This window comes from Pongo pygmaeus, chromosome 9 (assembly GCF_028885625.2).
Source record: "Pongo pygmaeus isolate AG05252 chromosome 9, NHGRI_mPonPyg2-v2.0_pri, whole genome shotgun sequence".
Taxonomy (NCBI): Eukaryota; Metazoa; Chordata; class Mammalia; order Primates; family Hominidae; genus Pongo; species Pongo pygmaeus.
Window position 1 is genome coordinate 11,244,970 of NC_072382.2, and position 26,094 is coordinate 11,271,063.

Below are 26,094 nucleotides of genomic sequence, written 5' to 3' on the forward strand. Positions count from 1 at the left end.
TTACATATTTGATACATCTTTATTTGTACTTTTATTTCAGTAGTTTTGGGGGAACAGGTGGTGTTTGGTTGCATGTAAAAGTTCCTTCGTGGTGATTTCTGAGATTTTAGTGCATCCATCACCTGAGCAGTGTACACTATACTCAATGTGTAGTCTTTTATCCCTCACCCCACTCCCACCCTTCCCTTCTGAGTCCCTAAAGTTGGTTACATCATTCTTATGCCTTTGTGCCCTCATAGCTATCCCCCACTTATGAGTGAGAACATATGGTTTTTTGGTTTTCCATTCCTGAGTTACTTCACTTAGAATAGTGGTCTCCAGCTCTATCCAGGTTGCTGTGAATGTCATTGTTTCATTCCTTTTTATGGCTGAGTAGTATTCCGTGGTGTGTGTGTATGTGTGTGTGTGTGCATATATATATATATACACATATATACCACATTTTCTTTGTCCACTCATTGGTTGATGGTCATTTAGGCTGGTTCCATATTTTTGCAATTGTGAATTATGCTGCTATAAACATGCATGTACAAGTGTCTTTTTCATACAATGACTTCTTTTCCTCTGGTTAGATACCCAGTAGAGGGATTGCTGGATCAAATTGCTGTTCTACTTCTAGTTCTTTAAGGAGTCTCCATAGTGTTTTCCATAGTGATTGTACCAGTTTACATCCCCACCAGCAGTGTAAAAGTGTTCCCTTTTCACCACATCTATGCCAACACATATTATTTTTTTGATTTTTAAGTTATGGCCATTCTTGCAGGAGTAAGGTGGTATTATTGCATTGTGGTTTTGATTTGCATTTCTCTGACAATTAGTGATGTCGAGAAGTTTTTTTAATATGTTTGTTGGCCATTTGTATATCTTCTTTTGAGAATTGCCTGTTCATGTCCTTTGCCCACTTTTTGATGGGATTGTTTGTTTTTTTCCTTGCTGATTTATTTGCTTGAGTTCCTTGCAGATTCTGGATATTAGTCCTTTGTTGGATGCATAGTTTGTGCATATTCTCTCCCACTCTGTGGGTTGTCTGTTTACTCTGCTTATTGTTTCTTTTGCTGTGCAGAAGCTTTTTGGTTTAATTAGGTCCCATCTGTTTATCTTTGTTTACATTGCATTTGCTTTTGGGTTCTTGATCATGAACTCTTTTCCTAAGCCAATGTCTAGAAGGGTTTTTCTGATGTTATCTTCTAGAATTTTTATGGTTTCATATCTTAGATTTAAATCTTTGATCCATCTTGAGTTGATTTTTGTAGAAGATGAGAGTTGAGGATCCAGCTTTATTCTTCTACATGTGGCTTGCCAATTATCCCAGCATTTTTTATTGAATAGGATGTCCTTTTCTACTTTGTTTTTGTTTGTTTTGTTGAAGACAGTTGGCTGTATTTTGCTTTATTTCTGGGTTCCCTATTCTGTTACATTGGTCTACACGCCTGTTTTTATACCAGTACCATGCTGTTTTGGTAACTGTAGGCTTGCAGTATAGTTCAAAGTCAGGTAATGTGATGCCTCAAGATTTGTTCTTTTTGCTTAGTCTTGCTTTGGCTATGTGGGCTCTTTTTTGGTTCCATACTAATTTTAGGATTGTTTTATTCTAGTTCTGTGAATAGCTATTTTGATGAGAATTACACTAAATTTGTAGATTGCTTTTGGCAGTATGGTCATTTCCACAATATTGATTCTACCCATCCATGAGCATGAGATGTGTTTCCATTTGTTTGTGTCATCTGTGATTTTTTTTCAGCAGTGTTTTGTTTTCCTTGTAGAGATCTTTCATGTCTTTGGTTAGGTATATTCCTAAGTATTTTTTTTTTTTTTTTTTTACAGCTGTTGTAGAAGGGGTTGAGTTCTTGATTTGATTCTCAGCTTGGTCATTGTTGGTGTACAGCAGGGCTACTGATTTGTGTACAATAATTTTGTATACTGAAACTTTGCTAAATTGATTTACCAGTTCTAGGACTTTTTTGGATTAGGCTTTAGGGTTTTCTAGGTATATGATCATATCAGCAAACAGCAACAATTTGACTTCCTTTTTACTGATTTGGATGACCTTTATTTCTTTCTCTTGTCTGATTGCTCTGGCTAGGACTTCTAGCACTATATCGAATAAATGTGGTGAAAGTGGGCATCCTTGTCTTGTTCCAGTTATCAGGTGGAATGCTTTCAACTTTTCCCCAATCAGTATAATGTTGGCTGTGGGTTTGTCGTAGATGGCTTTTATTGCCTTGAGGTATGTCCCTTTTGTGCTGATTTTGTTGAGGTTTTTAATCATAAAGGGATGCTGGATCTTGCCAAATGCTATTTCTGTGTCTATTGAGATGATCATGTGTTTATGTGATTCTGTTTATGTGATATATCACATTTATTGACTTGCATATATTAAACCATCGCTGCATCCCTGCTATAAAACCCACTTGATCATGGTGGATTATCTTTTTGATATGCTGTTTGATTCAGTTAACTAGTATTTTGTTGAGGATTTTTGCATCCATGTTCATCAGGGATATTGGTCTGTAGTTTTCTTTTTTTGTTACGTCCTTTCCTGGTTTTGGTATTAAGGTGATGCTGGCTTCATATAAGGATTTAGGGAGCATTCCCCCTTTCTCTGTCTTTTGGAATAGTTTCAGTAAGATTGATATCAATGCTTTGAATGCCTGATAGAATTCAGCTGTGAATCTGTCTGGTCCTGGACTTTTTTTTTTTCTGTTGTTGGCATTTTAAAAAATTACTGTTTCAATCTTGCTACTTGTTATCGTCTGTTCAGAGTTTCTATTTCTTCCTGATTTAATCTAGGAGGGTTGCATATTTACAGGAATTTATCCATATCCTCTAGTTTTTCTAGTTTGTGTGTGTGAATGATCTTTTGTATTTCTGTGGTATCAGTTTTAATATCTCCCATGTCTTTTCTAATTGAATTTATTTGGATCTCTTCTCTTTTCTTGGTTAATCTCGTTAATGGTCTATCAATTTTGTTTATCTTTTCAAAGAACCAGCTTTTTGTCTCATTTATTTTTTGTGTGTGGGTTTTTTTTTTTTTTTTTTTTGGCTTCAATTTCATTTACTTCTGCTCTGATCTTGGTTATTTCTTTTCCTCTGCTGATTTAGGTTTGGTTTATTCTTGTTTCTCTAGTTCCTTGAGGTGTAACCTTAGATTTTTTTTTTTTTTTGGTGTAGGCATTTAATGCTATGAACTTTCCTCTTAGCACCACTTTTGCTGTGTCACTGAGCTTTTGATAAGTTGTGTCACTATTATTGTTCAGTTCAAAGAATTTTTAAGTTTCTGTCTTGATTTCATTGTTGACCAAATATCATTGAGGATTAGATGACTCAATTTCCTTGTATTTGTATAGTTTTGTGGGTTCCTTTCGGAGTTAATTTCTAATTTTATTTCACTGTGGTCTGAGAGGGTACTTGATATATTTTCAATTTTCTTAAATTTATTGAAACTTGTTTTGTGGCCTGTCAAATGATCTGTCTTGGAGAATGTTCCATGTGCTGATGAAAAGAATGTATATTTTGCAGTTGTTGGGTGGAATGTTCTGTGAATATCTGTTAAGTTTATTTGTTCTAGGGTATTGTTTAAGTCCATTGTTTCCTTGTTGACATTCCGTCTTGATGACCTGTCTAGTGCTGTCAGTGGAGTACTGAAGTCCCCCACTATTACTGTGTTGCCATCTATCTCATTTCTTAGGTGTGGTAATAATTGGTTTATAAACTTAGGAGCTCTTGTGTTAGGTGCATATATATTTAGGACTGTGATATTTTCCTGTTGGACTGATCTTTTTATTATTACATAATGTCTCTCTTGGTCTTTTTAAACTGTTGTTGTTTTAAGGTCTGTTTTGTCTTATATAAGAATAGCTGCTCTAGCTCACTTTTGGCTTCCATTTGCTTGGAATATCTTTTTCCTCCCCTTTTAAGTTTATGTGAGTCCTTATTCTTTAGGTGAGTCTCTTAGAGACAGCAGATACTTGGTTGGTGGACTTTAATCCATTCTGCCATTCTGTATCCTTTAAGTGGAGCATTTAGGCCATTTACAGTCAATGTTAGTATTGAGATGTGAGGTGCTGTTTTAATCATTGTGCTAGTTGTTGCCTGAATACCTTTTTAAAAAAATTCTGTTATTATTTTATAGGCTGTGTGAGATTTAAGGAGGTTCTATTTTGGTGTATTTTGAAGTTTTCTTTCAAGATTTAGAACTCCTTTTATCATTTCTTGTAGTGCTGGTTTAGTCGTGGTGAATTCTGTCAGCATTTCTTTGTCTGAAAAAGACTTTATTTCTCCTTCACTTATGAAGCTTAATTTTGCTGGATACAAAATTCTTGGCTGACCATTATTTTGTTTGAGATGGCTAAAGATAGGACCCCAATCCCTTCTGCTTTGTAGGGTTTCTGCTGAGAAATCTGCTGTTAATCTGTTAGGGTTTCCTTTCTAGGTTACCTGATGCTTTTGCCTCACAGCTCATAAGATTCTTTCCTTTGTCTTGATTTTAGATAACATGATGACTGTGTGCCTGGATGATGATCTTTTTGTGATGAATTTCCCAGGTGTTGAGTTTCCTGTATTTGGATGTCTAGATCTGTGGTAAGGCCAGGGAAATTTTTCTCAATTATTCCCTCAAATGTGTTTTCCAAACTTTTAGATTCCTCTTCTTCCTCAGGAACACTAATTATTTTCAGTTTTGGTCATTTAAGATAATCTCAAAGTTCTAGGAGGCTTTGTTCATACTTTTGATTATTTTTTTCTTTGTCAGATAGGAGGCCTTAGAAAAGAGGAGTTTCTCTAAGTGGGTGCCTGTTTCTGGGAGAAGGGCCAGAGCTGGGTTGCCAGCCTGTGCAGATGTACAGGGAGCTTTGAAATGACCATTTATTCCAAAGGGACAAACAGAATTCAGAAGGTTGATTATTATTATTATTATTTTTGAGATGGAGTCTTACTCTGTCACCCAGGCTGGAGTGCAATGCCACAATTTCGGCTCGCTGCAACCTCCATCTCCCAGGTTCAAGTGATTCTCCTGCCTCAGCCTCCCCAATTGCTGGGATTACAGGCATGTGCCACCATGTCTTGCTAATTTTTGTATTTTTAGTAGAGGAGGGGTTTTGCCATATTGGCCAGGCTGGTCTTGAACGCCTGACCTCAGGTGATCCACCTGCCTCGGCCTCCCACAGTGCTGGGATTATAGGCGTGAGCCACTGCACCCAGCCCAGAAGGTTGATTATTAAGCTATTCAAGGAGATATCAGAGAAAGGTGAAAACCAACTTAAAGAAAATTTTTAAGACAATACAGGATATGGATGAAAAATGCTCCAGAAAAATAGATATTATAAATAAAAAATAAGCACAACTTATGGAAATGAAAGACACACTTAGAGATATACAAAATGCATGGGAAATAGAACTGAACAAGTATTAATAAAAGAAAGAGCTTGAAGACAAGGCTTTCGAATTAATCCAATCACACAAAGACAAACAGGGCAGCAAAATCTTCACCTGGAATTGAAGGTGGCAGCATCAGCTGGGATTGGAGGAAGCTCTGGAGCATACAGACAGCTACTCTATGGCTCATGAAGTTAGCAGAACTTCATGAAATGCTGGAGAGATGTTAAAGAAAAGAAAAAGGGAAGGATAGGACTGTAGAAAAGCCCCCAGTATAACCGCAACCTTGGCTGCACCTTAAACTCACCTGAGGAGCTTTTAAAACTCTGGCACCTAGGCTATACTCCAGACCAATCTGAACTTTTTAAAGCTCCACAGGCAATTTCAATTTGTAACCAAGGCTGAGAATCAATACTCAATATAATCGATTTACAGTGGGAGGAAATTTAACAAGAGAGTGGATAACTGTTAAGTCTGTGAATCCCATTTAGTTTTATACCTTACTACCTCATCCAGTGGCAGTATTGGTGAGAGTATTAAAATGCAAAAGAAAATAACCTAAAATTCCAAAATTCCCTCCTCTTTCCTTCTCCAATCCCTGAGCTTTCTGTTTTCTGTACCACAAAGCTTGTTCGACATCCTTGATGAACAGAACTTGGGTTTTTTGAGCTTTCTTCTGGCTTAGACTGGCCTCACAATGAATTGGGCTGTCTTCTTGCTGTCAGTTTTCCAGGAAACAACAACAAGGATTTGATTGCTTGTTTGTTGTCACTGGGAATGACCTAGCCATGTTGGGTGGGAAGTAACTGGCTCTTTGGTTGATGGGGAAGTGTGTCCAAGGTGGAGGGATGGTGAAGAACAGACTGCATATTCCTACGAAGAACAGACATGACCGTCCAGCAGGCTTGGCCGACTCTGAGAGCCCTGCCCTCCACTAGATACTGTGGATGGTGGGTGAAAAGCATTGGTTAGGACTGTAAGGCACAGACTCTAGGGGTCTGTGCTCAGGTAGAGTGAGATGGAATCAGGGGTTGGTTCAAGAGTAACGTAACGTGTCAACTGGCTTTCCCTCTGGACTGCCTCAGAAAAACCTGTCCCATAATCTTACTGTTACTGCCATTCCTTTCACCCTGATCAATGCCAGAAATAATAGCCTGAGTTGGATTGATTTGAGCTCTGGCACCTGTTCTTCAATTCTTGTTCATCTTTCGTCCATGGGCATTTCTGTTTCTCTTCCTGACCAGTGTCAGGACTTAGATAGTAATGGTCCTTAGATTACTGTAACAGTGAGGATGGGCCTATGGGCTTTCCTGTGTCATGTGTTTATAATAGCAGAAATGGCCTCAGCTTAGCACATATGTTCATATAAAGAAATTAGGCTAAATAACTTCTCTTCCTCTCTCATTTACCTATGTCTGAAAGGAAAAAATAATTAGACAATCTATGAATAAAAAATCTGTATATACCTGAATTATAAATTAAAGGCAGTTTAACTCTTTACCTGCATCTGCACATGCGAATGTTGAACCTGACTTGATTTTTTAAAATGAGCTTCAAAATATTTAAACTTCAGACTTTATGAACATTTTAAAACATTGTTCTCTGATCCCTTTGCCATTTATCAAGACAGAGCCATCTGCTTAAAGCAATATATTCTTATTACTATCTGAATCACAAAGAAAATACTATTTGCTATTGTTCATTTTTAATCTTCTTCAAAGGATGAGAAAGAGCTCTCCTCCACTTTCTCTTTCTTCACTTACTCTCTTGGCTGCTCCTAGCCCTCGTCCTTCTGTTCTCTGTATCCATCTACATCACTCAGATGCTGTTTTCCCAACTCTTAGCTCTCAACCTCTTCTGTATACTACCAGCTTCCAGGTTTTATGGTGGGGGATATCCCTATTGCTTTCCCTGGGCTTAAATGGCAAAAGAAAATAAAGTCCAGTTTGAAGTCTCCTGCAGTATCATTCTGCTTCCTAGGTGAGAAGCCTGGTATGGGGAGCCCTCTAGTGGATGTGTGTCTGCCATTACATTTTCCCTTTAAGGCGGAAGAAAGAGTTGGTTTGTTGGCAGGGGCAAGGGGGTGGTTCTGGTCCTAGCTCGACCATGGACTTGCTGTGGGACTTTAGACAAAGCACTTCCTGTCTCTTGGCCTCAGTTCCTTCCATGAAATATTGTAGTGTCTACTGTTTGCTTTGTGCCTACAAAAACTCATTCCTGCAAGTGGGCAGGACTTGTGGAATGGCTGAGTGCAGATCTCAGCAAATCCTCTTTTCCCAAAACAATTATAAAGCTAGACAAAATTGCCAAAGACAGTCATTTAAAGACTGGAAATTTGACCAAAGCCATACAACAAATTGACAAGGGTTAATTTAAGAAAGTCCATCTGTGGTCGGGCGTGGGCTCACGCCTGTAATCCCAGCACTTTGAGAGGCCAAGCGGGCGGGTCAGGAGATTGAGACCATCCTGGCTAACACAGTAAAACCCCGTCTCTACTAAAAATACAAAAAATTAGCAGGGCGTGGTGGCGCGAGCCTGTAGTCCCAGCTACTCGGGTGGCTGAGGCAGGAGAATCCCTTGAAACCAGGGAGGCGGAAGTTGCAGTGAGCTGAGATCGTGCCACTGCACTCCAGCCTGGGTAGCAGAGCAAGACTCCGTCTAAAAAAAAAAAAAAAAAAAGAAAGTCTACTGGTTTTCAGAATTTCAGAAAGAACAGTGGAAGTCTGTAGTGTTTTAGCATTGCCCCTTCACCTCCAGCTCCGTGGTTGTGGTAAGGAAGTTCTATCCAGGTGAGTGGGGCCTGTGGGAGGGAATGGCAGTGGCAGCAGAGGGTGACTGACTTTACTTCCATGCCCAGAGATGTTGAAAACAATAGTTATCTCAGTGACAATCATGGAAGACCAAAATTGCAGCTAGCTTGAGGCTGCAGTACTGGTTAGGACAAGCAGTAGGCCAACAGGCCAGCCAAAAATTTAACATGGAAATCCAGGTAATGATACAACTAAAGAGGGTCTTGAAAAGCTGCCACATGTATCTGGTGGTCTAGAAGGTATGCACAAGGCTGCATACACATTCACATTCAGGAGAGACTGGAGACTCTTAAAAATCTGGAACTTTGAGTGAATTCTCCTAGCCACACAGAGATCCACTGACAAAAGGTAAAGCCTTCCCGGCACAAGGTGTGGCTCAACTTCTGGCTATTAAGCTATGCTGATCTAGGAAAACAGGCTTAAAAACAAGAAGCCAGGTGCTGTGGCTCACGCCTGTAATCCCTGCACTTTGGGAGGCTGAGGTGGGCAGATCACGAGGTCAGGAGTTCGAGACCAGCCTGGCCAACATGGTGAAACCATCTCTACTAAAATACAAAAATTAGCTGTGCATGGTGGTGGGCACCTGTAATCTCAGCTACTCAGGAGACTGAGGCAGGAGAATCGTTTGAACCTGGAAGGTGGAGGTTGCCGTGGGCTGAGATCACACCATTGCACTCCAGCCTGGGCAACAGGGTGAGACTCTGTCTCAAAAGAAAAAATAAATAAATAAATAAAAATAAAAACAAGAAAAAAACTCTAAGCAGATATCTCAGTGGTTACATGCTATGAGACAAACAGACATCACAGAATCAGTCCAGGTGGGTCACTAAACAAACAACAAACAAACAAGCAAACAGCAACAACCGTCAGCCCTGGTTGGGTGGGGAAGGAGATCAGAACTCACAGTTGCTACGGTATGTTACCTAGAATGTCCAGTTTTTCAACAACAAATTATGAGACCTGCAAAGAAACAGGAAAGAGTGACCCATACACACAAAAACAGTAGAGACTCTTTCCTAGTGGGCCTACATGTTGCATGTAGCAAATACTTCTAAACTGCCATTATGAGTATGTTTAAAGAAGTAAATAAAATCAAGTTTAAAGAATTAAAGGAAAGTGGAATGACAATGACTGATCAAATATAGAATATTAATAAGGAGGTAGAAATGATAAAGAAGCACCAAATGAAAATCCTGGGGTTGAAAAATACAATGGCCAAAATAAAACATTCACTAGAGTGATTTAACAGCAAATTTGAGTTACCAAAAAGAAAAAAGAATCAGCAAACTCAAAGATGGATCAACAGCAACTATCTAGTATGAAGAGTAGGAGGAAAAAGAAAAAGAAAAATGAACAGAGCCTCAGAGGCCAAGGAGACACCACTGAGCAAACCAACAAATGTATAATTGGGGTCCCAGAAAGAGAGACGATAAAAAGGCAGAAAAAAATACCTGTATAAAAGATAACTGAATACTTTCCAAATTTGATGTAAAACATTAATCTATACACCCAAGAAGCTCTGTGAATACCTAGACATATCATTCAAACAGATGAAAGCCAAACACAAAGAGAGAATCTTTAAAACAGCAAGAGAAAAAAAGACTTATTGTATACAAGAGACGCACAATAAAGAACAATAGTCAACTTTTCATCAGAAACAATGGAGACCAGAAGGCAGTGGGATGCATAGTAAAAGTGCTGAAAGAAAAAAACCTGTTAACCAATAATTTTATATCCAGTAATATATCTTTCAAAAATGAAGGTGAAATATAGTCCCAGATGAATGGAGAATGAGAGAATTTGTGGCTAGCACACTTGCCTTAAAAGAAATAGCAAATAAAATTCTTCAGGTGGAAAGAAAGTCACACCAGATAGCATTCTAAGCCACATGAAATACAAAGCACCAGTAAAGGTAATTATATGGAAGAATATAAATATATATTTTATCATTTATGGTGACCAATTTGAAAGGTAATTGAATAAAACTAGTTATAAATCCTATTCTTGGTCTTATAACATGCAAATATATAATAAATATAATAGTAATAGCACAAAGGAGAGGGACTGAAATGAAGCTGTATTAGATTAATGACACCAGACACTATCTTAATCAACAGGAAGAAATGGAGAGTACCAGAAATGGTAAAGTGTAGTTAATATAAATGACCATAAGTATATTTTTTCCTTTTTCTCTTAACTAATTTAAAAGACAAAAGTTTGTATAAAGCAATATTTGTAACACTGTCTTTGGTTTATAACATATATGGATGTAATATATCTGACAATAATAACATAAAGGAGGGAAGAAGGAATGGAGCTAATTTTAAGTTTCCATATTTTACAGGAATTAAGTTAGTATTAATCTGAAGTAGATAGCAATAAGTCAAGATGCATATTGTAATCCCTAGAGCAACCACAAAGAAAACAATTCAAAATGTTATTAAAAAGTTAACAGAGGAATTAAAATGATCATTAGAAAATACATATTCGATACAAAAAAGAAGGCAAAAGAGGAACAGAGGAACAAAAAAGACGTGATGTACAGAAGATTGACAGCAAAATTATAGTCATAAATCCAACTTTATTAATAGTAACATTAAATGTGAATGAATTAAACACACCAAAAAAAGGCAGAGATCATATGACTCGATAGTACAAGATCCAGTTATATACCATCCACAAGAGACACACTTTAGATCTAAAGTCACAAAGAGGTTGATATAAACAGTAGCCATAGTAGGAGTGCTTATACTAATATCAGACAAAATAGACTTTAAGAGAAGAGATATTATTAGAAAAAAAGGGTCATTCTATAATGACAAAAGGTTAATTCATCAGGAAGTATAACAATTATAAACATATACATATCCAACAAAATAATCCCAAAAAGTATGAAGCAAAAACTGATAGAAATAAAGGGATAAATTGGGAATTCAGAAATAATAGTTGGGAGACTTCAATACCCCACTCTCAATAGTGGATAGAACAACTAGACAGAAAATCAGTGAGCAGATAGAAGATGTAAGCAACTAACTGACATGTTCTAACTGACATTTATAAAACATTTTACTCAACAACAGAATACATATTCTTCTCTAGCACACATGAATGTTTTCCAGGATAGACCCTCTTCTAGGCCATAAAGCAAGTCTCAGTAAATTTGAAGGGATTGAAATCCTGCAAAATATTTTATTTGATCACATGAAATTAAATTAGAAATTAGTAACCAAGTGATATTTTGGGAAATTCACAAGTATTTGCAAATTAAGCAACATACATCTAAATAACCCATGGTCAAAAAAGGAACAAGGAAGTTAGAAAATATTTTAGTTGAGTGAAAATGAAAACAGAACATATCAATTTTATGAGATGCAGCTGAAGTGCTTAGAGGGAAATTTATAGCTGCAAATGTCTGTATTAGAAAGGAAAAAATATCTCAAATCAATAATCTAAGCTCCTACCTTAAGAAACTAGGGAAACAAAGCAAACTAAAACCAAAACAAGCAGAAGTAAGAAAATGATAACAACTGGAGTAGAAATCAATGAAATAGAAAACAGAAATCAATAAAGAAAATGAATGAAGCCAAAAGATAGCATTTTGGAAAGGTAAAATAGACAAACTTTTAGCTACACTAACCAAGGAAAAAAGAGAGAGCACTCAAATTGCCAAAACTCGGAATGTAAGAGGGGGCTCACTATCAATCTTATAGACATAAAAGGGAATACTGTGAAAAACTTTAAGCAAACAAATTAGACAACTGAGATAAATTGGGTAAGTTCCTAGAAAGACACAAATTATAAAACTGGCTCAAGAAAAACTAGAAAATCTAAATTGAATTAGTAAATAAAAATCTTTTCACAAAGAAAATCTCATGCCCAGATGGCTTTGCTCAAGAATTTTACCATGCATTTAAATAAGAAAAATTACCAATCTTTCATAAACTCTTTCTGAAAATAGAGGAGGAAATGCTTCCCAACTCATTCTGTGAGGCCAGTATTACCTTGATACCAAAGCCAAGATATCTCAAAAAAAGAAAACTACAAGACTAATATCTCTTATGAATATACATGTAAAAACCCTCAGAAAAATGCTAGCAAATGGAATCCAGCACGTATATAAAAATGATTATACACAATGACTAAGATTTATCCTAGAAATGCAAGTTTGGTGTAACATCCCCAAGTCAATTAATGTAATATACCAGGGCTGGGCTCTGTGGGGCATGCCTGTAATCCCAGCCCTTTGGGAGGTGGAGGCAGGTGGATCACTTGAGGTCAGGAGTTTGAGACCAGTCTGGTTAACAAGGTGAAACAAACCAAACAAATTACCCAGGAGTGGTGACGCACGCCTGTAATCCAGCTACTCGGGAGGCTGAGGCACGAGAATCACTTGAACCCAGGAGGTGGAGGTTGCAGTGAGCCAAGATCGTGCCACTGCACTCCAGCCTGGGCAACAGAGTGAGACTTCCTCTCAAAAAACCAAAAAAACAAAAAACAAAAAACAATCATGTTAATAGAGTAAAGGACAAAAATCATATGATCATCTCAATACCTCTGGAAAAAGCATTTGACAAAATCTGCCATTCATGATAAAAAAAAAATTCTCTTGAACTCAATTAAAGGGAGTTTCCTCAAGTGGAAAAAGGGCACCTATGAAAAAGTCAATGTATGTAGAAAATCCTAAGGAATCAATCACATACAGGTATACTTCAGACATTTTGTGGGTTTGGTTCTAGACCATCACAATAAAACGAATATTGCAAGAAAGTGAATCGCACACATTTTTTGGTTTCCCAGTGCATATAAAAGTTATGTTTACATTATTCTGTAGCCTATTAAGTTTGCAATAGCATTGCATGTAAAAAAGTACATGCTTTAAAAATGCTTTATTGCTAAAATATGCTAACAAAGCAAGCACACGCTGTTTGAAAAAAGGCGCCAATTGACTTATCTGATGCACGGTTGTCACAAACCTTTAATCTGTAAAAAACGAAATATCTGTGAAGCACAATAAAGCAAAGCACAATAAAATGAGACATGCCTGTGCTTACAAAACTATTAGAACTTTTTTTTTTTTTGAGATAGAGTCTTGCTCTGTCACCTATGCTGGAGTGCGGTGGTGCAGTGGCATGATCTCAGCTCACTTCCACCTCTGCCTCCCAGATTCAAGCGATTCTCGTGCCTCAGCCTCCCAAGTAACTGGGACTACAGGTGTGCGCCACCACTCCTGGCTCATTTTTTTTTTTTGTATTTTTAGTAGAGATGGGGTTTTACCGTGTTGCCCAGGCTGGTCTTGAATTCCTTGCCTCAAGTGATCCACCCACCTTGGCCTCCCAAAGTGCTGGGATTACAGGCATGAGCCACCACACCTGGGCCACAAAACCATTAGAATTAATAAATATGTTTAGCAAAGTTGCAGAATATGAGGCTAATGTGCAAAAATCAATGGAATTTCTATATATTACAAGTGAACTACCTGAAAATGAAATTAAGAAAATAATTCTATTCATCATAGCATAAAAATACTTAGGAATAACTTTAACAAAAATGTTAGGCTACAAAACATTGGTAAGGGAAATTGAAGATTTAAGTACACACAAAAAATTCCACGTTTGTGGATTACAAAATATCTGCAATCTTAAGGTGGCAGTCTTCATCAAATTGATCTACAGATTAAACACAATCCCTGTCAAAATATTTTTTTTGATAACCATTGATGAAGTGATCTAAAATTTACATGGAAAGACAAAGGACCTGGGATAGCCAAAGTGATACTGAAAAAGAACAATGTTGGTTAAGCAAAATGTGGTGCCTCCATATAATGGAGTAACCGACACATGCTGCAGCAAGCATGAATCTCAGCAGCATTACGCTGCTCATGTAAATTCAACTTGCTCTCTCTAATGCCTCTGTGTGTGTGGATGTAGGATTATTTACTTAACTGGTCCTTATTGATGGCTGTTTGGGCTGTTTTTTTCTTTCCTTTTTTTTTTCCTCAACTTTTAAGTTCTGGGGTATGTGTGCAGGATGTGCAGGTTTGTTACATAGGTAAAATTGTGCTATGGTGGTTTGTGCACAGATCAACTCATCACCTTAGTATTAAGTCCAGCATCCATTCACTATTGTTCCTGATGCTCTCCCTCCTCCAACCCCCACCCCGACAGGCCCCAGTGTGTGTTGTTCCCCCCCTGTGTGTCCATGTGTTCTCATCATTCAGCTCCCATTTATAAGTGAGAACATGCAGTGTTTGGTTTTCTGTTCCTATGTTAGTTTGCTTAGGATAATGGCTTCCAGCTCCAACCATGTCCCTGCAAAGGACATGATCTCATCCTTTTTGTGGCTGCATAGTATTCCACCTTTTCTTTATCCAGCCTATTAATATTTTTTAAAAACAGTTTTGTTTAAAAAATTAAGTTCACCTGTAATCTTAAATCAGAATTTCAAAATGTACTGCATTTTATTACATAAAGGTACAATTGGTAAAATGATTTACTACTAAAATTCAAAATGTTTTCATCTCACTATCATGTAGAAGAATATTACTCTGGACACCTACCTCTTGCTTCACTCAAACAATGTTATAAGTCAACCACAAAGAGCCTCACTACTTAGATTTTCATCGCGCACCTTACATTTCAATGTCCTTACTCTTCCATGGAAAAGGTCGTAAATAATGCCCACCTAATGAAAAAGAATCTCTCATAGATCTGATGTAACATGCTTTCATATAAACAATAGGAATGAAGGAACAGCATGAAGTAATTTGAGAATTGTTACATTTGCTTGCAATAAACTATAATTTTTTCAAGGGAAAACAAATACTTTGTAATTATAACTCTTCAAAAAAGTCTTCTGTTTCTTTTAAAGTTATATACAAAAAATTCTGACAGTTTTAGCTTTGAAATTATTTTCTGTACTCAACACGCTGATTTAGTGTAATGTATGAAGTGTCGGTACCTTAGTTCTTTCTACTGTGAATCCTCTGATGTTTATATAGACTTAATGTTTGGTTAAATATTTTTTTCACATTTATTGCATCTGCAAAAGTATCTTTTAGTATGAACTCTCTGGTGTTCTCCACGCTGGAGTTTTTAAACAAATGTGTTTCTGCATTCATTTCATCTGTAAGGTTTCTTTGCAACATAAATTCTCTGATGTTCAACAAGGTTTGAACAACTGCTTTGGTGTTTTCCTCTAGTATAAAATGTGTACAATAAGGTTTGTAATACAAGTAAAGGTACTACAATCCTCTTTACATATGTAATGTTTTTCTTCAGAATAAATACTCATTCACTTTAAAGGCTTATATTTTCTGAAAGTTTTTTTTTTACAGTAATTACATTTATAATGGTTTAATTAAGTATGAATTCTCTGATTTTGAGTAAGATGTGAACAGATAGCAATGGCTTTTCCACATTCTTTATATTTGTACAGTTTTTCTAAAGTATAAATGCTTTCCTATGCAATAAGGCATGAACATTAATTAAAAGTTTTGCCACATTATTTATATTTGTAGGGGTTTTCTTTAGTATGAATTATCTTACATACAGTAAGGTGTGACAACCATTTAAAAGCTTTGCCACGTTCTTCACATTTCTAGGATTTCTCACCAGTATAATTTATTTTATGTTTAGAAAAGTATGGGGTGCGGTTAAAAGCTTTCCACATTTTTCAGATTTGTAGAGTTTATCTCCAGTGTGAATTATCTTATGTTTAAGGACCTTTAAAATGCTTTTCCGTATTCAATCATAGGGTTTCTCTCCAGGATGAAGCTCTTATGTATAATAAGAGTTGAAGACTGGTTAAAAGCTTTACCACATTCTTTGCATTTGTAGGGTTTTTCTCCAGTACAAATTATCTTATGTTTAGTAAGGCTTGAGATGCACTTAAAAGGCTTTGTCACATCCTTTAGATTTGTAGGGTTTCTCTCTAGTATGAATTCTCTTATGTTCATTAAGTTTTGAAGACCAGTTAAAGGCTTTGCCACATTATTCACATCTGTAAGAATTCTGTCTAGTATGACTTCTCTGACGTTGAGTTAGGTGTGAAAGCATGTGAAATAATTTGGCACATTCTTTTTTTTTTTTGAGCTGGGAGTCTTGCTCTATCACCCAGGCTGAAGTGCAATGGCACGATCTTAGCTCACTGCAACTTCCACCTCCCGGGTTCAAGCTATTCTCCTGCCTCAGCCTCCTGAATAGCTGGAACTGTAGGTGCGTGCCACCAAGCCTGGCTAATTTTTTTGTATTTTTAGTGGAGATGGGGTTTCACCATGCTGGTCAGGCTGGTCTTGAACTCCTGACCTCAGGTGATCCACCCACCTTGGCCTCCCAAAGTGCTAGTATTAAAGGTGTGAACCACTGCATCTGGCCAATTTGCCATATTCTTTACATTTGAAAGGTTTCTCTCCAGTATGTCATGTCTTATGTCTATTTGAATTCGAAAATTTGCTAGAGACTTTCACATATGTGTTACATTAAAATATTTTGCTCTGAGTAGTTGACAAATTAACGACATTAATGACATTAATTAGGTCCATTATGACCTCCTTTGTGCACTTTGCACTCACCCACACTTTTACAGCCTTTCCTTAATTGTAAATTCTCATGGAAAAGAAATTTTCCATATCTTTTTAGTATCACTTTTGGGAATGAATCTTTTATACCCTGTTTTGGCCAAAGGTCTTGGGTGAAATGAGAACATGTAACTGGGTGTTTCACTACCATCTTGTGTCTTTCCATATTCCAGGGCTCTTTTCTTTGCTCCAGGTAGTTGATCAGGTCTGGCTTAGAGACAGCAATACCATTTCTAGGCTTCCAGGGGAGTTGTAACATCTTAGCTATGGATTTCCAAAGACCTGCAGGTCATAGGGCCACAGAAGCTGGGCCTCTAGGAGATGAGAACACAGCAGTGAAGGTGAGACCTGGACCTCTGGTCAAATATTTTTTAAAAAGACGGATGCTCATCATATGTACAACTCTATGCCTACCTATTCATGTATATTCTCATTCTCTCTCTACCTGTCTGTCTCACACACACACACACACACACACACACACACACACACACACACACACGATAATAGAGAAGTTTGCATTTGCTGGGCAAGCAGGACTGAAGTGGCTATTAGCAACTGGTGGTGTGGGTGTGCAGAGGATGGGGGCACCCTCTAGGCTTCAGGTGGGTCATGTGGGGGCTCTGCAGAGGGAATCAGGGTGCCAGCAGGGGCAGGAGGCCTTGAGGATCCTGGGTCTGAGGTATGACTCTACTAGATGTCCACACACCCACACTACTGACCATCATCCTGCCCACCCCAGCCAGAAACTGCAGGAGAGCCCCTTTCTCTTGCAGTGTCCCGCCAGCACCCTCTACTGAGAAGGTTTAACATCTTACTTGCTTTAAGGAAGAAATGCTTAAAGAAGTTTAGTCATCTATCACAGGGTATATATTGGAGGGTACATTCACAGCTGAGAGGCAATACATTGATAACTGGCACAGGTATCCTTGATGGCTTTAGCAATGTGAGTGGTGGTAGGAGAGGAGGGGACTTCTTTGGTCCTCAGTGTGAAGAGAAATTTCTTTAGCTTGGGTTTCTGTGAAGTGATGAACCACACTGAGGGGATCTTTAGGCTGAGCTGTAGCTGATCCTAAAACAAGGTCTCTGGAGTTCCTTGGGCATGTGCCATTTATCTTTTATTTTTCTATTACAGGGAAAACCAAGACCCAGACCTGGAGACCTGATTGAGATTTTTCGAATTGGCTATGAGCACTGGGCCATCTATGTAGAAGATGATTGCGTGGTCCATCTGGCTCCCCCGAGTAAGAGTGAATAGTCTATTGAAATACTGATATTGAAGTTAGCAAAGTAAATAGAAGCACAGTTAATTACTGTGTTCCTCAGTTACTGCCATTCTTTAGCAATGGGACCCCTTGAAGCATGACTGGACCTTTGTTTACTGTGTGACAGAGCTTGGTCTCTGTTCACCAAAAACCACTGAGTGTCCAGGCCTAAGAGTGATACAGGTGTAAAGAGCGTGGCCCAAGTTCCCTGACTTCCTAGGGGGCCCTTTGTTTAAATACACACATTTTAGAACTTGAGCTCCATGTTGTATTGACAACAGTTGAGCATCTATCCTCATCTTTCTGAGGATTCCCCAAGGAGGGTGCAGATGCTCACATGTTCTGATCATCATTTGTTTTCTATAGTCCTCAAACACTGCATCTGGCTTCTTGATCACCTTTGGCACCTTCGTCCTCACCTTGTCTCCCTGCTGTTCCAACATGCTCCTTGCTGTTTCACCCTAAATGTAGATACAGCCCTCCTTTCATTTCTCACAGCTGCTTAACATATGGCTGAGATTCAATTTGTGTTAATTAAATCTTAGTGGAGATTTGATGGGGGAGGAGGTGATGATAGTAGAAGAAGATCACAGCAAAATGGGAAACAACTTAAAATTGGGTATCTAGAACTGCTGGTCACAATGGTTATCTCAGGAGATGAGGCCTGATAAGGGTTGGGGTTTAGGAGAGGAAGGGGTAGGCGGACCCTGTTGAATACCCTTGAATGCACTTTGAATGCTGTCTCCTGTGCAGGTATTGCTAGTTCAAAGTTGAATTACAGAAGGGCCCTATACCAAATGCCTTTGGTCCTAACTTGTTCTCAGCTGTCATCCCTGTGTCCTGTCCTCTTCCTCTGGCCCAGTCTCTCACCATGCTGGGATGTGCCTATGGAGCAGAGCCCCTTTCTCATTGCCTCTCTTCTCTGCCCCATCCACTCATACCCTTCCCACTTCTTGTCTCAGAACCTACTCAAAGAATGTAGAAATTCATCTCTTCTTTCCAGACTAAGTCCAGGAGTTTCCCTCTTGTACAACCACAGATACTTATCAGTTATGTCTTCCCTCACCCCTATCTTGCTCTCTGAAAATGAATTCTGCCATTTCTGCTCCTGAATGCTGAATTATCTATTGCCAGCTTTTATAAAATCAGCAGATTTTCTTCAAATTTATAAGAAAAGATCATGGAGCATTTCTTGCCCTTGGACAACTTATAAAGGGAAGGATATACACATTTGCATATCAACATGGTTGCAGCAATGCTACTTTAAATGACTACCCACCCGGCTTTGGGCAGGTTCCTGACCCTCTTTGAGTCTCTGTCTCATCTCAGGGCTGAATATGATAATGTAGCAGCTTTCAAACATTTCTTTTTTCAAAGCTGTGGAACCCTGTTTTCAAACATACCCTTAACGAGAATCCCTGTATTTGAGTAGAGGTAACAGTCAAGTGGCTGTAGGTGCAAGCTGGCAGGTGCAAGTGGCTGTAGGTGCAAACAGTCAAGTGGCTGTAGGTGCCATTCAGAGCCCTGCTTGGCTGGCTTCCCCTGTGCCCCTGTGGCAGCCCCAGAGGCAGGCATGACATGGAACCACCATAATCATGTACGTGATAGCCCTTTACCCAGGAGCTGACACTTACATAGAGAGTGCTCTTTACATGTTTGTGAAGATTACTGACGTCTTCTCAGGAAATGAGACTCAAATCCTAGGACTTGGGCAGGTCAGTGCAACACAGTCTGGGACCACATGGGAAGGTGCTCCAAGAGTTTAATGAGAAAGAGACTCCTGTGTGGGTTGAGAGCAGGGAGTGAGGTGCAGGGCAAAGGGCTTCTCAGGAAAGTTGATTCTCTGCGGTTCTTTGACTCCAACTCCCCCTCTTCTGCCACCCTTCTACTGATGGTGCCAATGAGACTCCGGGGGAAGCAGCTTACTCAGAGCCTTAGACTGTGCTCTGCTCTGCTACTCCTTGCATTTCCCATCCTTTGTTTGTCTTTGGTCTCCAGGTGAGGAGTTTGAGGTGGGCAGCATCACTTCCATCTTTAGCAATCGGGCCGTGGTGAAATACAGTCGTCTGGAGGATGTGCTGCATGGCTGCTCCTGGAAGGTCAATAACAAGCTAGATGGAACGTACCTGCCCCTGCCGGTGGACACGATCGTCCAGCGTACAAAGAATATGGTCAACAAGGTGGTGCAGTACAGCCTGATTGAAGGGAACTGTGAGCACTTTGTCAATGGCCTCAGATACGGCGTATCCCGGAGCCAGCAGGTGTGACCCCATTTGCTCTGATGATGGCTTCTTCCAGAGCTTTCTTGGGGTTTGTCATTTCATTAGTGATCAGAATGGTAATCAGTGCTTTCATTATGTTATTCGTTATACTAGTAGGGCCTTCTATTTCTGCAGGACTTTATGGTTCAGGAGGTATTTTCACCTTTATCAACCCAGGGAGGAGTAGAAAAGGCACTGGGCTAACAGTAAGACCAGCGGTTGGAGCCCCAGCTCGACTATCCACTAAAGGGGTATCCTTGGTCAAATTACTATATTTCTGAAAGCTTTTCTTTCTTTTTTTCCCCTCTTTCTTTGGAGACAGGATCTCACTCTGTCACCTAGGCTGGAGTGTAATGGCATAATCATGGCTCATTGCAGCCACAACCTCCTGGGCTCAGGCAGTCCTCCTGCCTTAGCCTGCTGAATAGCTGGGACTTCAGGTGTGCATCACCACACCCAGCTAATTTTAATTTTTTTTATAGAGAGGTGGTTTTGCTATGTTGCCCAGGCTGGTCTTGAACTCCTGGGCTCAAGTGATCCTCCACTTCGGCCTCCCAAAGTGCTGGGATTACAGGTGTGAGCCACTGTGCCTGGCCAAAGACCATTTCTTCCTTAAAGCAGGGATAAGCAGAAGCAGATACTCTATTGCTAAAATTGCAAACTAGTACCTTGTGGGCCACATCTTGGATACACACACACACACACACACACACACACATAATTTTTGTTTGAATTACTTGCCAATATTTAAAAATATAGAAATTTTATATAAAATTTTATATAAAAAGATGTAGGTTCTCAGCTTCCTCTCTCTCTCTCTCTCTCTCTCTTTTTGAGACAGAGTTTTGCTCTGTCACCCAAGCTGGAGTGCAGTAGCGCAATCTTGGCTCACTGCAACCTCTGCCTCCTGGGTTCAAGCAATTCTCTTGCCTCAGTCTCCCAGGTAGCTGGGATTACTAGATGTGCGCCACCACGTCTGGTTAATTTTTATATTTTTAGTAGAAACGGGGTTTCGCCATGTTGGCCAGGCTGGTCTCGAATGCCTGACCTCAGGTGATCCACCCACCTCGGCCTCCCAAAGTGCTAGATTACAGGCATAAGCCACCACGCCTGGCCCTCAGCTTTTTTTTAACAGACAACTGATAAGGCCACTGGGCTGGCATTCCTACTTGCTGACGCTCTGTAGGGACATGCCGTGGCTTTGCAGGGGATAAGGGGTAGGTATGTTACCCACCTGCCTCACTCACATTACCTCCCTGGCCTATATTGCATTTGGCTCTGTCACTTCCTCCCATATAGAGAAGTAATAAATTCATGTAGTTCAGTGCATGTGAAAGAACTTTGAATCCTAAATGTATGTGAAAACTTGGGCTATTCATGTTAATAGGTGATCCTTACTAAAACTCCATGAGATGAGCAGAGAAAGTACTTATTATCACTACTACCCGTTTTTTTTTTTGAGACAGAGTCTCGCTCTGTCACCCAGACTGGAGTGCGATGGCGTGATCTCAGCTCACTGCAACCTCTGCCTCCCAGGTTCAAGCGGTTCTCCTGCCTCAGCCTCCCGAGTAGCTGGGACTACAGGCGCACGCCACCATGCCCAGCTAATTTTTGTATTTTTAGTAGAGATGGAGTTTCACCATTTTGGCCAGGATGGTCTCAATCTCTTGACCTCGTGATCCACACACCTCAGCCTCCCAAAGTGCTGGGATTACAGGCGTGAGCCACCACACCCGGCCTATTATCCCCCTTTAAAGAGATGAAAAAAATTAAGGATTAAAAGAAGAACATAATTATTCTATTTTTTTTTCTATGTTTCTTCTGTTGTCTAAGCAGATTGGGCTCACATTCCAATGTTGGTCTCTGCTTTTGCCAGCCCATCCTCAGTGACCATTGACAGCCTCCCTGCTGTGCCTTTTACTTTCTGCACCTTCTTCCTCTCTGCTCTGCATCCTCTCCAGCCTGCAGTCCATTCTTGTGAGGCTTTGCTCTAGTGTCAGGGGCTTGGTGGGCCCTGGTGTGAGAAACCTCCCATCCCATGAGAATTTGCACATGAAGACCCCAAGGACAGAGGGCATTACAAGAAGTCCTCTGAAGAAGCCTGGGCCCAGGAGTCATGAGGCCCAAGAACCCAAGAGCTAAGTTTAGACACGAATTCACTGTATGGCTCTGTCCAAGTGAGTTCCACTCCCTGGCTCTTGGATCCCCTGTTTGTAGAATGAGGGCCTCAGTGGCTGTGGTGCTGTGAGATCCTTTGCCTCTGAGCCCCCCACACTGGAAGCAGACCCTGGGCCAAATGGCACAGAGGGAGGAAGAGGTTGTCTGTCTCCAACAATCCTGGCTTTTCTTGGTCTCTTGTCACTCTAGGAGTTTTGAAAATATAAGATAGCACAGACTGCTTCTTCTCTTGGGAATAGACTCCAGACAGGCTGGTTGCTGAATGGGTATGGTGGGGTGGAGGTAGGGGAGGGTGCAAGCCTAGGATTGGTACTGATTGTCCTGTGAACTGATGTGCTTTGCAGGTAGAGCACGCCCTGATGGAAGGAGCGAAGGCTGCTGGAGCAGTTATTTCAGCTGTAGTGGATAGCATAAAGCCCAAACCAATAACTGCCTGAAGGTGATGAAAACTCCAGCTAGAGGAAGAGCTACTGACACAAGCAAAAAGAACATGCTTCCTTCCCTTGCGTTCTCTCAATGGCTCCGATTAAGAAAATTGTGAACTTCTGGAAGAATCTACAATGTATCCAATTACCCTTCCAGAAATACATCCAATATATACGAGCATAGACCCACAGACTCTCAGGATGGGAAGGATCTGGTATCTAGTGTGTATCTCTGATGCGCCAGGCACTGTGCTAGGCATTTCATATACGGATCTAATTTCCCTCTCTTTGTAGGATGGGACCTTGCTTGTTTCTTAGGCTTACCTTGGTCTCTGATGCTTGAGTGCCATCAGAAACATCCCAGAAACCTCTGCTTGAATATTTCCAGTAACGAAGATGTCTTTTTCCAGATGTTCTTTTTATTTAACTAAAATGCCTCTAGCTTCTTTCTGTTTATGATAATCCTGCCCTTTTCGACCCACAGTGTAGCTCAGAGGAGGAGGACCTTAAGAAAAACTGAGATTCGTTATTCAGGGCCCACTGTACCTTAATCAAGAAACACATATCCCAAGAAATATTTTCTTTTTAAAATTATACATCAACTTTATGCCTTATTGTTTAAAAATCTTCTATCAAAAGTATCATCAATAAGACAATTTATCTTGCTTTTCTACCTCATAATTACCCTAAAATGTGAAGTTTCTAGTCTCACTGATTTCAGATGAATATTTAAAATAATTTGATAAGTTTAATCAATTGAACTCTACTGTGTGAGTGAGGGAGAGAAAGGAGTTATTTTTGTGTTTTGAAGAAAGTTGACAGGATGGAGGATCTGAAATTATGGCTGGGGATTGTAGTGACAGCTGGGAGCTGAAGCTACCCAATAAAGCTAGAGAAGTATTCTCTTATGCCTCCAGAAATACCTAGAAAATATGAAGAATGTGGAAAAGAGCAAGATGGAACCCTCAAAGTGTTTCAGATGTCTGTTGGGATCTCCATAAGCTTTTCTCCTATTTGGAGAAAATAGATTTTCATTGAAACTCTTCAATTTTTTTACCCTCTGTCCTTTTCTTAGCAATCTAAACTCAATGGCCTCCTGTTTCCCAACACTGCAGTCTGGGCATCTGACTTTGTCTTCCCTCTGCACTCATTTCTGTGAATCATGACCAGGATGAAACTGATATCCCTAGTTCCTCTTCCCTATTTCCTCTCACACTCCCCTGCCTGAGAATCAGTTGAGTTCCCAATACCTCTTCCTTCAGTCTCTATTCATTATATGGTCTAGGTTGAGACTTCTTTGAAGTAGAACCTGAGTACCAGGAACTCATATTTTATAAAGTATATTTATTCCTTTTAGCTGCAGACTAACCCAGCCATGTTTTAGTGAATGCTTTAATCTGAAGATGACTTTGAACTCATTGACCATATTAATCTTTCATCAAACAAACTGGATGTTGTTTCATTAACAAAAAACTCCTCCACACCAAGGAGTGTTTAGAAACTTCTGCACAAAGGACTCATCCATCTCTCGCTTATGTTTGGGACAGAAAGACACTTCTCTGGCTTTTTACTGGCTTGAACCCAATGGGACAGATACTCTCTAGAAAGTTTCAGTCCCTCTCCCTCTCCCTCTCCCTCTCCCTCTCCCTCTCCCTCTCCCTCTCCCTCTCCCTCTCCCTCTCCCTCTCCCTCTCCCTCTCCGTCTTTTCGGTCTCCCTCTCCTTCTTTTTTCGGTCTCCCTCTGTTGCCGAAGCTGGACTGTACTGCCGGGATCTCGGCTCGCTGCAACCTCCCTGCCTCGGGCTCCTGTGACTCTCCTGCCTCGGCCTGCCGAGTGCCTGGGATTGCAGTCGCGCGCCGCCACGCCTGAATGGTTTTTGTATTTTTGGTGGAGACGGGGTTTCGCCGTGTTGACCGGGCTGGTCTCCAGCTCCTGGCCTCGAGTGATCTGCTTGCCTCGGCCTCCCGAGGTGCTGGGATTGCAGACGGAGTCTCGCTAACTCAATGCTCAATGGTGCTCAGGCTGGAGTGCAGTGGTGTGATCTCGGCTCTCTGCAACCTCCACCTACCAGCCTCCTGCCTTGGCCTCTTAAAGTGCTAAGATTACAGCCTCTGCCCCACCGCCACCCCGTCTAGGAAGTGAGGAGCGTCTCTGCCCGGCCGCCCATCATCTGGGATGTGAGGAGCGCCTCTGCCCGGCTGCCACCCCGTCTGGGAGCAAGTGAGGAGCGCCTCTGCCCGGGTGCCCCGTCTGGGAGATGAGGAGCACCTCTGCCCGGCCGCCCCGTCTGGGAGGAAGTGAGGAGCGCCTCTGCCCTGTTGCCCTATCTGGGAAGTGAGGAGCGCCTCTGCCCGGCTGCCACCCCATATGGGAAGTGAGGAGCGCCTCTGCCCAGCCGCCCCTTCTGGGAGGTGAGGAGCGCCTCTGCCCAGCCGCCCCGTCTGGGAGGTGAGGAGTGCCTCTGCCCGGCCGCCCCGTCTGGGAGGTGAGGAGCGCCTCTGCCTGGCCGCCACCCCGTCTGGGAGGAAGTGAGGAGCACCTCTGCCCAGCTGCCCCATCTGGGAAGTGAGGAGCGCCTCTGCCCGGCTGCCACCCCCTATGGGAAGTGAGGAGCGCCTCTGCCCGGCCGCCCACTCTGGGAAGTGAGGAGCGCCTCTGCCCGGCCGCCCACTCTGGGAGGTGAGGAGTGCCTCTGCCCGGCCGCCCCGTCTGGGAGGTGAGGAGCGCCTCTGCCTGGCCGCCACCCCGTCTGGGAGGAAGTGAGGAGCACCTCTGCCCGGCCGCCCACTCTGGGAGGTGAGGAGCGCCTCTGCCTGGCCACTCCGTCTGGGAAGGGAGGAGCGCCTCTGCCCGGCCACCCCGTCTGGGAGGTGAGGAGCGCCTCTGCCCGGCTGCCACCCCGTCTGGGAGGAAGTGAGGAGCACCTCTGCCCGGCTGCCCCATCTGGGAAGTGAGGAGCGCCTCTGCCCGGCCGCCACCCCATATGGGAAGTGAGGAGCGCCTCTGCCTGACCACTCCGTCTGGGAGGTGAGGAGCGCCTCTGCCCGGCCGCCCCGTCTGGGAGGTGAGGAGCGCCTCTGCCCGGCTGTCACCCCGTCTGGGAGGAAGTGAGGAGCACCTCTGCCCGGCTGCCCCGTCTGGGAGATGAGGAGCACCTCTGCCCGGCCGCCCCGTCTGGGAGATGAGGAGCACCTCTGCCCGGCCGC

General features: G+C 41.3%; 1 protein-coding gene across 8 annotated transcripts in view; it reads left to right on the forward strand.

Annotated features, from left to right (window-relative positions):
• Positions 1-23,787, forward strand: part of PLAAT5 (phospholipase A and acyltransferase 5) — a 28,370-nt gene extending 4,583 nt beyond the window's left edge. For 3 of the 8 annotated variants that reach the window (XM_054439111.2, XM_054439110.2, XM_054439108.2), the window contains exons 4-6: positions 17,894-18,008; positions 20,022-20,284; positions 22,807-23,787. In XM_054439111.2, the coding sequence (XP_054295086.1) occupies positions 17,894-18,008; positions 20,022-20,284; positions 22,807-22,899 (471 nt within the window). In that variant the 3' untranslated portion in view covers positions 22,900-23,787. Of the gene's footprint in view, positions 1-17,893; positions 18,009-20,021; positions 20,334-20,419; positions 20,528-22,806 lie in introns of those variants that run through there. The other 5 variants (XM_054439113.2, XM_054439112.2, XM_054439109.2 and 2 more) reach the window with 3 other exon arrangements.
• Positions 23,788-26,094: the final 2,307 nt, after the last annotated feature.